This window comes from Mesocricetus auratus, unplaced genomic scaffold, assembly GCF_017639785.1.
Source record: "Mesocricetus auratus isolate SY011 unplaced genomic scaffold, BCM_Maur_2.0 Super-Scaffold_100676, whole genome shotgun sequence".
Lineage (NCBI taxonomy): Eukaryota > Metazoa > Chordata > Mammalia > Rodentia > Cricetidae > Mesocricetus > Mesocricetus auratus.
The window spans coordinates 181,854,058-181,866,402 of record NW_024429266.1 but is presented as its reverse complement, the minus strand read 5'-3'; the positions used below and the strand labels follow the sequence as shown (position 1 = coordinate 181,866,402).

At 41.9% G+C, this 12,345-nt stretch overlaps 1 protein-coding gene across 2 annotated transcripts in view; it reads left to right on the top strand.

Moving 5' to 3' along the window:
* The window catches only part of Klrg1 (killer cell lectin like receptor G1), a 31,725-nt gene extending 20,005 nt beyond the window's left edge, over positions 1-11,720 (top strand). For both annotated transcript variants that reach the window (XM_040738786.1, XM_021224727.2), the window contains exons 4-7: positions 2,746-2,850; positions 3,982-4,142; positions 10,459-10,556; positions 10,857-11,720. In XM_040738786.1, the coding sequence (XP_040594720.1) occupies positions 2,746-2,850; positions 3,982-4,142; positions 10,459-10,556; positions 10,857-10,968 (476 nt within the window). In that variant the 3' untranslated portion in view covers positions 10,969-11,720. The remainder of the gene's footprint in view (positions 1-2,745; positions 2,851-3,981; positions 4,143-10,458; positions 10,557-10,856) is intronic.
* Positions 11,721-12,345: the final 625 nt, after the last annotated feature.

The window sequence follows — 12,345 nt, the reverse complement described above, 5'->3', positions numbered from 1 at the left end:
CTTTATATGTGTGATGTTTTTCTTTATTAAATCTACTCTAATTTGTAAGGAATAGAACTATTAATCAAAAGGAATGTATATTTGAAGTATAGAACTTAATATTATATGCTATATACAATATTATATGCTAAGTAAAGAACCTAAGCCAGGTGGTGGTGGCACACCTTTAATCCCAGCACTTGGCAGGCAGATGCAGGCCAATCTCTGAGTTCGAGGCCAGCCTGGTTTACAGAATGAGTTCCAGGACAGGAACAGAGAAAGCCTGTCTTGAAACTGCCCCCAAAGAACCTAATAATTAATAGTTGGAACTAATATACACATGAAATAAGTAAAAAATTTTGGCTTATTTCCTTAAATTGGATGGTGGCTATTCAAATATAACTATAATTTGATGCCTTTTTTGTTTTCATTTAGCAAACAACTACAAATGAAGGTTTTTTTATTTCATTAATAAGTCATCTATGCAGGTGGGTTTGGTGGTATACACCTTTAATCCCAGCAGAGGCAAAAGAATCTCTATGAGTTTAAGGCTATCCTGGTCTATGGAGCAAGTTCCACTATAGCCAGGGCAACACAGAGAAAACTTGTCTCTGGTGTGGGGTGGGGGATGGGATAACCATATTTTTTAAAGAGGTCATCTATGCCACAAATCTGGTGTATTTGTTATTTATTTATCTTTATTTATTTGAGACAGGGTCTCTCTATATAACCCTGAATGTCCTAGAACTCACTATGTAGACCAAGCTGTCCTCGAACTCACAGAGATCCACCTGCTCCTGCCTCCTGAGTGCTGTGATTAAAGGTGAAATCTATTTGTTGTAGTATAATGCTAGTGATTTGGGATTCATGAGTCAAAGTATTTGTCATGCTGAACTCTTATGATGCCTTTTTCATTATGAAATTACTTTAAGAAATCAATACATTTTCATAGATACAAATGTATAAGAGTAATTTATCTAAAATTTGAGTAGGTACATGAAACTGAATTAGGAAAATTAAATTATCTTTCCTTTCCTTCTTCCTTCTTTCTTTTCTCTCTTTCTCTCTTTCTGAGACAGAGTCTCACATAGACCAAAGTGGCCCAAAATTTGCTTCATAGTAAGGATGACTTTGAACTACTGATTCTTCTGCCTCTACATTCCAAGTTATAGTCATGGGCTACCACGTCAAGATTCAAAATGATTGTTTTATTTAAAAATAACTAAAGAGAATAAAAAACTTTACAATTTTTTCTTTACACGTATTTTCCATACCATCAAACTGTAAGACACCTGTGATTTCTAAACAAAAATCTGAGAAAATTCATTTTCAAACTAGAAATACAGTATTCTTAGAGGATATATACCATACAGTATGACACAATGCTCCATCCTTAAACACAAGGCCAGCCTATATTTAATATGCTCCCAAAAAGTTACAGGCAAGACAAGGTGGATTTTGTCATCTGCTCCTGCAGTGAAGGTTATTTTGCTTCACTTTAAATTTTGTATTTATTTAAAATTTGGAGGATACAAAGGAAAACACTTGAAAGTATCTCACTTCTGTTTCTTCTCTTAGCCACCCATTTCCTCTTTGAAGAGGAAACCCTGCGGAATGCCATGTTTGAGCGTAGCTGAAAGGCAGAGAAGTGATCTTGGAGAGACTTCAGCGATATCAAGTGTCCCCTTTGCTGAGGAATATGTCTTTCTCTTAGTTATATATGCATAAAAATCACTTCATATTGGCTTTTAAAAAATCCTCCTTCAGATACTACATATTTCATGGATGTAAATTGTGGTAATATATTGTTTATGATTTAATAAAGCTTGTCTGAAGATCAGAAAAGCAAAGCAGCCAGCCACTAGCTCTCACCTCTACCTCAGACTGAAAGGGTGATCCTGGCTCCATGAATCCTCAGTGTGGCTGAGGACTGAATGGCTTCCTGTCCTCAACGTGGCTGGAGACTAAATCTCCTCTGAGATCTTTTGCTTCTTCCTTATATACCTCTCTAGTGCTGGGATTAAAGGCATGAGCTCTGTTACTCTTTTAGATTGATTCACTCTCATGTAGCCCTGGGTGGCCTTGAACTCACAGAGATCCATCTGCCTCTGTCTCCTGAGTCCTGGCATTAAAGGTGTAGCCACCACTGCCCAGCTTCTATGACTGTCTAGTGTGGCTGGCTTTGCATTCTGTTTTTCAGTGGGTTTATTAGATCATAAACAATATATCACAATTCTCCCTTTTGTCTAGTAAAAAAGGCTACAACTATCTTCAAGCAAGCTTTATTAAATCATAAACAATACATCACCACAATGATCTGGCTAGTCTTTTATTGATAAAAATTTAGATTTTTAGCTGAGACATTTAGACATTTAGCATTTTCTTCCTGTAGATGTTGCTGCCTTATAAGTTTGATGTTTTGCACATGTGTGAATATCTATAGAAAAATGTTTCTGGAGGAGAAATTGTGGGGGCCAAAAGGCAAATGCTTGCAATTCTGGTAAATAATGCCAAGTTGTCCTTCAGTTCCCAAAAGGCAGAGGCTGTCTGCCCATTAGCTCACTGTCCCAGTGTGCGAGCATACAAGCCACAATCACAAAGGCAAGAGTTTCCTTAACGTGAGAGCCAGTGCCAGACAGAAGGAGGAAAGGAAGCTGTGTGGCCTGGATCTCTGTCCCTCCAGGCAGAATTGATGTAAGATAGCAGAGGCTCTTGCCTGAGCTTCTATGTCTGACTCTGATCTTGCTTTGGCTTGTGTCCCCGCAGCTGCCCTCCACAGGCTCCGTCTTTCCTGCCTTGTGACTGTGGCTTTGGGGCTTTTGACTGTGATTCTCATGGGTTTACTGATGTGTCAACAGATCCTGGGCTGTGGTAAGTGCTGACTTCACCCCAGATCAACCTTTCATTTTATGTTATAAAGCAAGATGACTGTCAGTGGCAGGGTTTTACAGACTTTAGTAGAGAATTCCAAGGATTCAACCCTACTCCCTACATCATATACAAGCCCCAACTTTCTGCAGAGAAACTCCCAGGAAGCTGGGACTTTCTGATTCAGGTGGATTATGCCACAGTTGTCTGGAAAAGGTAACACCTCAGTCTGCAGAACCCAATCCTGATACTACGTGCAGCCTTCCCAATGGTAGTTATCTAATCCTTATGTGATGAGGAAAACTTTCTCCACTTTCTAGTTCCCAATCTGGAATATGTAGTCTGTATTGCAGTTGTATGTATGTATGTATGTGCTCCTGTGGTCCTGTGGTAGAATGACTTGTGATGATTTTATACAAATGTGCCTCATGGAAGGAGAAAAACCAGCAGACTGTGGAGCCTTATTTGAAGTCCCCCCAGATGTTTTCACAGTACCCGCTCATTTCAAGCACTTTAAAGAAACAAGGATTGTATCTTCTAGAAGAACCCATCAAGGAGAATTCTAGCACTTTTCACTTTAGTGTCTGATATGCTTTTCTGTCAAAAGAAATTATATTCGGGTAAGTCAGTTTTGCTGAGTATAAAAACTCTTTCCAGTTTCTATTGACTCCAGGTGACCACATCTGTTGGTTCTTTCTGGTTTGTTTCCTTTTCCAGTACACACATGGCGTGCTATCTTGAGGCTGGACATCTTGCATGATTCAGCCCATGTGGCTCTACATTGGGGGTGTACAGGCAGTACTTAGATGTGTACCATGCAGATGAATGCATTCTTTATGCAGCGTTTGTATATGTCACATGTGTACAGATGATTTTCAGTATGATGTGCACCCCACAGATCTCAGGCAGAATCCAAGCTTGCTAAGTGATGTGTACACAAGAAGTGATGAATTGGATATTGTACCGTTCAGTCTGAGGCCATGTGTTTAGGTTAGGATTTCCCTAAACCTTAGTTTGAAAAGGGGTAGGGCAAGATAGACACTGGGGATACCGTGTTTTCTTATACATCCCTTTTACTTTCCAGGACCATTTGGTTCGTTCACAAAGATGTGAATTGTGTCTTTTTCCTTCTAGGCTCCAAGGACTCTGTGTGTGCCCAATGTCCCATCCTCTGGATGAGGAATGGTAGCCACTGTTTCTATTTCTCAATGGAGAAAAAGGATTGGAATTCTAGTCTGGAATTCTGTGCGTACAAAGGCTCACATCTCCTTACATTTCTGGACGACAAGGAAGTGGTAAATAAAAACGTGTAGAAAATATAGAACTATTTCCCCTCCCTCTTCCTCCCTCTGCCCTCACCCATTCTTTCCCTCCTGTTAGTTGAGATCTTGCTATGCAGTCCAGGCTTTCAACTGTGGTCCTGCCTCGGTCTTGTAGCTCCTGTGTGTATGTGTGTGCAGTCAAACATTTATTGATTGGTATTTGTGTATGTTTTTAAAAAATATTTATTTGTTTGTGTGATATTCAAGCAATTGTGTGTGTGTGTGTGTGCTCGCGCGCGCGCGCGCGTGTGTGTGTGTGTGTGTGTGTGTGTGTGTGTGTGTGTGTTGAAGTTGAGAAGGTGGCAAGCATTGCAGCAAAGGACTAGGCCTAAAACACAGAGTTGGTTAGAAGGCCGTAGGCCCTGAAACACGCAGGCCAAGGAAGAAGCGGTGGTTTCTATGGAGGGAGAGGAGGAGAGGAGAGGAGAGGAGAGGAGAGGAGAGGGGAGGGGAGGAGAGGAGAGGAGAGGAGAGGAGAGAAGAGGTGCCACAGGACAACAGGGCCACGCATAGGGGTGCCACAGGACACAGGGCTATGCACAGGGACTTCATGTCTATGGAGGGAGGGATAGGAGAGGCGCCACAGGACAACAGGGCCACGCACAGGGACTTCATGTCTTTGGCTGAGTGCCTTCTTTTTAGTCATTGTAATTCAGTAAATTCTAAACTGGGAACAATGTGCAGAAGGTTGAGTTAAGAAGGAGAGAAAACTGTGGAGATCCTGTTTCCTAAGGTCCCCCTCCGTACCTCTGCTGGTCCTGGAGGATGTTAGCAGTGTGACATGCTGGCACAAACTTACCCAGACTTGATTACTGTTCACATAGAAAAAGAAAGTAAGGAATCTGGTTTTTTACTGTTAATTTCTTGATTATTTATTTTTGTATTGATATTGCTGTTTGTTTTAATTTGGGGGGAATAAAATCCATCACAGAGAATAGTTTATTAACAATTGAGAGATGGGGGTTTTGGAGCCCCGGCTGGGTTGAAATTCATGATTTTCTGGACTCAGCCCTCTACCCACTAAATCCACTGTGATTAAAGGAGTCCACTGCACACCTGGCTTGCCAGTTTCTATTCTGAGAAAAGATGCGGTACTTAGCTTACTTTCTCTCAAAAGAACACCTAGACACTTAAAATTCTGGAAGGATCTGAACTCCAAACCATTCCTCAGACTTGATTTTCCCTTCGTTCCTTCTCTAAGCCAAGGTGGAAGAGACCCGGGTTCTCTTCACTGCACAGGGGAGGAATAACCTTGGCTTCTAGAACTTTCATAGCAGCTGGTTTCATTTTGATATAGCTGTTTTGAGGGTCTGACTGAAGTCAATAGCAAAAGTGAGCCATTAGCTTGGAAAGTTTGCCTCCAGACTGCAGATACAGCATCAGTGAGTCACAACACAGCAGCTGAGAACTGGCCACAGAGAATTCGCTCTAGCAGCAATGTAAATTACACCGTGCGCCATGGAGTTTTGAGAAGCGATAAGATGAGGCGTATCTTATCTCTGTCTTTCTGCCCAGAGGAAGAGAGGGTTCTTGAGGGATTTTGTCTTTCTCTCCTTATATTTCCTGGATCTTGTACTCACTGTGGAGAACACTCAACAGAGTTAAGTCGACTGCATTTCCAAAATGAGACCATTTTCTCTCAACCCCAGAGCCCTGGGTTCCAGTCAGTGTTGGAGGCTGTGGAGTGCTCCTGATGGATTTAATAACAGTTACTAATAAGTTACTTTCCATATTCTTGTATATTCTTGCTTTTTTCTTTCTCCACACTTTGTCAAATTCTATAACTAAAGGATCTGTATGGATTGGTAGCGAGCTTATCCCACTGTGGTTACTCTTTTGTTCTCAAGGCAGGACTTGCTCACTATATTATGGTCTGAGCAATATTCCCAGTTTCATACTCGGGTCTGGAAAACTCCCAAAAGACCATATTTAAAAACAAAAACCTGGGCCTAGTGGCAGGCATATGCTGTAATTCCACCGCTCAGTAGGTTCAGGCAGGAGAAGCGTGTGCTCTGGGCTATCCTGGACTACAGAGTGAGACTCTGCAGATACACAAGTCTATTAAAACTGAGGACTTTCAGGGCAGCCAGATGGTTCAGAGAGTAAAGGTGCTTGCCATCAAACTTGACAACCCAAGTTCGATCCCTGGGACAGGACTGCCTGCATGTAGTCCTCTGGCCTCCACACACGTGTGCTGTGACTTGTCCCACTTCCCCTAACCATTTAAGTAAATAAATGCAATGAAAATGTGAAAGCTTTAACTGGCCTTCCCTTGGTGTAAAATACTCCTCCAGAATTAATTTGCTGTAAACTAAGGCTACATGGTCACTATTAAATCAAACTTAGTTAACTATTTTCTTTTCCGCTGTGCCCTGAGCCTGGTTACAATGATTTCAAATTGTGTGACCAATGCAGGTTTTCTGTTGTGACCCCTCAGTATCCTTTTGAACTTGTTAAAGGGTTATTAAAGTAGCAAATCCAATTGTTGTTAGACTTCGGGGAAACTATTTTTCAAGTTAATACTTCTATGCAATAGTTAAGCACCTCACATGGCTTTCTTCATCTCAAATGAAGAAAAGATTCTTTTCTTATGTTTTTGAAAACAGGAGACCTTCTGTTTAAAAGCACACATCCTGTGATTCTAGGGTGTATTGACACCTTGTGTTTTCCGCTGAGTTGTTCATTTATTTTCTTCCATCTAGTGCTAAATTATCCTAGGTAATTGTTCAGATTCATGGAGTATTTTATTTTTAGAGATTGTTTAAGATTCTGTTTTGTTCTAATATTGCATAAATATTTTCAAATTCTTAAGATAAAATTCTACCTGTGTTTAATTATTATGAGCCATGACATCAATTATTTTTCTTTGGGCAACAGTTTATGTTTTAGTCATTAAGACCTCGTTGATTAATCAAAACATCTGACTATTTAATAGTTCTGATGCGTGACTGACTTTCCTCAATGTGTCTTTAAAAGCTCAGATGCCTTCCATGGACCACCTTAATTTGGAAACTTAAAAAGTATACTTTGTACCTTAATTGTAGTTTTATTTTAATTAAAAAATATTACCTCTAAGTTGTATGTACATATACACACATATTTATATATAGTATAGAATAGATTATATATGCAATATATATGTTTTTGGGGTTTGTTTGGTTGGTTTTGAGATAAGTTTTCTTTGTGTAGTCCTGGCTGTTCTGGAACTCACTAGGTAGACCAGGCTGGCCTCAAACTCATGGAGATCTGCCTACCTCTGCCTTCCCAAGTGCTGGGATTAAAGGTATGTGCCATCATGCATGGTTTCAAGTTTAAACACTGACCTTAGAAAAAGAGGAGAAGGAAGGAAAAAAATGTGCATTTGTTTTTTAAAAAATTTATTTAACTTTATTTTATGTGCACTGGTGTGAAGGTGTCAGATCCCCTGGAACTGGAGTTACAGACAGTTGAGAACTGTCATGTGGGTGTTGGGAGTTGAACCCCGGTCTTCTGGAAGAGTAGTCAGTGCTCTTAAGCCCTGAGCCCTCCAGCCCTGTGCATTTGGTTTATTTTTTAATTACAGTTTTAAAAGTAACAAATGTCTTTGTTACCTTTAGGTTTTACATTTGTTTCCTTTTCTGGAATACAAGCAAACATTAATGGTTCCAGAAAAGACACAATACTCAAGTGTTCCATTTCGTAGTCTCTTTGGCGGGGGGAGTGCAAGTCCTGAGTATAACCCTTGGGTGTATTTTCATGCTGTTTCTTCAGTCAAACATGTATACACACAACCATAAACTCCAATCAGCCAGCCAGAAGAGAGAAAAATAATTTTATCTGTCTTTGAAGGCATTTTCCACATGGGATGTCCTTGTGAAAAATTTGATTATCTGGGTTCATCTTAGGTAGAAAGGGCTGTTCAAATGGCTTAGCATCGTGTGGGTCTTGTGGACATTAAACCAGCACAAATAGGCAATTACTGAAAGTGCCCTGCCCGAGGTCTCCCCATTTTCAGCTCCAGTTCATCCTCTGGTGATGATGAGAAAATGCAATGAATATTTTTCTTCTCTCCTGTGGTGAGGGAGACTGATCCAGAACCTTGTATATACTAGATAATCACTTTACCACTGAACCCCAGCTCCAGCCCAGAAAGTACACAGCACACATTTCTCTTTTAATTTAAGCAATCTGTTTAAGCAAGTTTGCTTAGAAATGCGTGACGTTCCAAGCCACCCCGAACACTGCAATGCCACTCCATCCCAGTCTCTCTCTTCTTTGCTCTTCCTTGCCACCCCAGCGTGCACACTTAGGACTCAGGTGAGGCAAAAGGGGCGGAGACTTAGGTTTAGGAAGCTTTGCCCCTTCTAGCATGATACCTGACTTCAGTCTACTGCTCCAGAAATACCCCTTGGATAGGGTTTCCTATATCTCCTTAAGGTGTTGGGAAGATTGTAAGCAAGAGTACTTGCCATTACAGTAATTCTATTTTAGTGAGAAGAGACAAAATTGTAAACAAATATGCTAATTTGAGCTTTGGAGTCAATGTGCAGTTTGATGGAACAGTGACTGTGGGCGCTTTTTTACATGAACCCCTCCGAAGCCGGACTGAGGCCTGCGAGGCAACAGCCATGTGAAAATCTCGGGGGAAGGTGTTACAGGGAGACGTGGAAAGACCTAATGCAAGAAGGTTGATGGAGCTGGAAGTTGGTGGAGAGGTGGTTGGCAGGGTCCAGATCATGCAAGCCTTTGTGTGTGTAGCAAAGATTTTAGGTTTTGAAACCTGAAGCCCAGTGAAGAGAAAATAGAGATTCTGGCCTTAGTAAACAACACAGAAGCGTTTTCAGACTGTGCTGTCCCTGGGTGTGCAGAGAGTTTATTCTTCACTTGACGATGAGTAGAAGAGCCCTTTCTTTCTGCCCATCAGGCTGCAGGTAGGCAAAGGAAGGCCTACAAAGCAAAGCCCATACATTCCTTCTCTTCAGCTACCACTTTCCAGGAATAGGACAACAATGACCACCAAATGGGACATCTAGTAGCATCTCCATGACAATAGAGTTGGAATTTCACTGGGCTTTCTTGATTCCTAATAAAAGACTATTTTCTCCAAAAGAAATTGTTCAACAAAAGCTAATCTAAAAAAAACTATAAAAAAAATGGTTCAAGTAATTCAGGCCAAATTCAATTAATTAAGCTGTCACTGGAAATTATTAAAAATGCAGTTATTCGCCGGGCGTTGGTAGCTCACGCCTTTAACCCCAGCACTTGGGAGGCAGAGGCAGGTGGATCTCTGTGAGTTCGAGACCAGCCTGGTCTACAATAGCTAGTTCCAGGACAGCCTCCAAAGCCACAGAGAAACCCTGCCTCAAAAAAAAAAAATGCAATTATTCATTATGTGAATGCTCAAGCTTCCAGAAAGAGTAAGCTTCTTGGATGTATTCTTTGTTCTGTTTAATGTATTGGGCAGTTCCCTTAGGACACAAACATCTTCACTTCATTGTACCCTGTACAGAGCAAAGCATCATCTATCTTGGTCCCGGTAGGCAGCACAGCATAGAGACTGGTATACTTAGTTTAACTCTACCTTTAGGCTCATTGCCTTACCGTACTCCCACCCCCCTTGTTAAATACAAGATTAAGGATTTGGAAAACAAGTCTAGTGGGGAAACACACAAGCGTATTGCTTTGAGTTTGATCTTGGGTGGTGCGCTGGAGGAGTAAGCACTTCTGCAGCAGGGTTGAGCTTTGTTGGATACTATCAGGCTCCATCTAATCAGAAAGGAAGTAGCAATGGAAGGCGGAGCTGCGACAGCATCTTATCTGCTGTGCTGTAAGAATGTGCTTATAAACTAAAGGTCAGTGCTGGGAAAGTAGCTCCTTGCAGTAGGCAGATTTCTGTTAGCACCCAGAACCCCATTTGAATTAGAAGCTAAAAGGGGGAACAGTTGTCCTATAGAGAGGATGGCTTAATCACCAGACACTCAACAGCTTTGGAGACTAGGATGGCTCTAAAACTCAAGGTCCCTGCTGAGAGCCCCTTTCAACTCATCCAAAGGTGTCTTTATCTGGTCTCTTCTTATTTTAAGGTCACAGAATCCTGTCATGGGAGCACCATCCTATGGCCTCACATAAGCCTAATTAACTCAGATGCCACCACACTGGAAGTTAGGGTTTCAAACATGAATTTCAGGGTACATAGGTATCCAGCCCTCACCCACTTCTGAGAGAGTGGATGATCACATGATTCACTTAGGGGTCTCTGGTGTTCTGAGTCTTTGTTATCTATATTCAGCATCTTCCATCTCTCTCTCAGATTCCCTTCCAAGAGTACTTGGACAACGACTTTTACTGGATCGGCTTGAGGAAAACTGATGGCTGGAGGTGGGAAGATGGCCCGGTTCTAAGCTTAAGGTAAAGTTTTTGAAGAGCGAGGGCAATGAAAACAGAAGGAGGCAGAAAAAACCTGGGGCTTAGGAAACAGAAGGAAACACCACAGCCAGCAAAGTGTGACAGGGATGAGCAGGGGTGATCGTGGGAAGGTCAAAACTGTGGTGATGTTTTCAAGGGGCGGATAAAGCCGGAGATTCTCCTGCTGTTTTGGGACCTGCGGGATCTGAGAAAGAGACAGACTCACCTTTTTTTCCTTCACGCCTTTCAAGTCTTCTCCTGTGCATGTTACCCAAAGTGACTGACACCTGTGATTTCTTACAGGATTCTTTCTAACAGCTTGATCCAGACATGTGGTACCATCCACAGAACTGGCCTTCAAGCCTCTAGTTGTGAAGCTCCTTTGCGGTGGATCTGTAAGAAGACCATATACTGACGGGTGCCACTTTGTCCAGAGCCTTGGCTCCCCCACAGGTCTTAAAAACAGGGAACTGGCCCAGGAAATCTTTGTTCACAAATGTGTGTTTACCGAATGCCAAACCTGCTATGCTATGCAGGATTAGTTAGCATAGCCTCCTGGGGGCTGGCATTTCCCTGCTGGTCTTTCTTGGAGACTATTTAAGTAAGTATTATGGTAGCCATTTAAAGCCTAGATCTGGGCAATAGAGTTTGTTTGTAGATACTCACACTGGCTCCCCCATCCCCACCTCTGCCATCTCTGTCAAAGATATATGGAAAACTATTCCTCTACGAGGAAGAATGAAACCCTGCCATGTCCAGTGACTGTTACGTGGAGATCAACTAGACAGAAAAACACACACGTCAGTTCTCACTCATGCTTGGAAGCTACACAAGTTTGTGCCATAGTTACAGGGAGAAGTACAGTAGGTACAGAGTCCAGGAGAGTAATGGGATGGTAGAGATTGGTTGATGGCTTGCCTGGAGTGCTCTGTAGCTCAATGGGGTGACAACAATGGTCAGTAATTACTGTATGACTGCCAATTTACTGTGAATTTCAAAATAGCTAGAAGAAAGAACTATGGGTGTTTCCAAATGCCTGACAGGATGGATATACTGACCCCTCTGATTGATCATTGACCTGCGTTGAAATATGCTGTACCCCACAAGTGTGTACAATTATTATTATGTGTCATTTAAGAATTGAAATAAAATAAATCACAATTAAAATAAAAAAAAACATTCTGCTGCATTTCTGTTTTACATTCTGATCCAATGTGAGGAGGCACTGCATGTAGTATTTTGGTGAGGTTCTTTTCTGTGTCCTGGCGTGAAACAGAGAATACGTGACATAACGTGTGTCCCGTGCATCCTGTCATGGTGCGCGTTCTGTCCTACCGGTAGCTCTTGGTGTGTGAAGTTTTGTTCTAAAAGTCTGCTTGCTGCGGGAAGACCTGACTACAAGGCGTGGAAGCGGCCGAGGGAGCCTGCTGCTTTCTGCTGCTTCGCTCTTCATGCTTACACACTTGCACTTACTCTGCTTTTGCAAGTAAGCTTGCGCAAGTGTGGTTGAAGGAGCCAATGTGTGACAGTTTCTGTTCGGTGTGGTGAATGTGTGCTTTGCATGTTGGCTCAGTGACAGCCATTAATCTCACAGTGGGCTTTTATAGAGGAAACTTGACAGAAGTAATTTATGTGGTTGAGTCCTGTCCTGATGCCTTGAAAGTGAGAAGACTTCATTATTTCTTCTTGGGAGAGTCGGGACACAGGTAAGGAGGGAAGGTGCCCTTTGAGGCCGCACACAACAGAACTGAAGTAAATCTTGGTCTTCTGACAATGCTGGGCTGCCATGTTT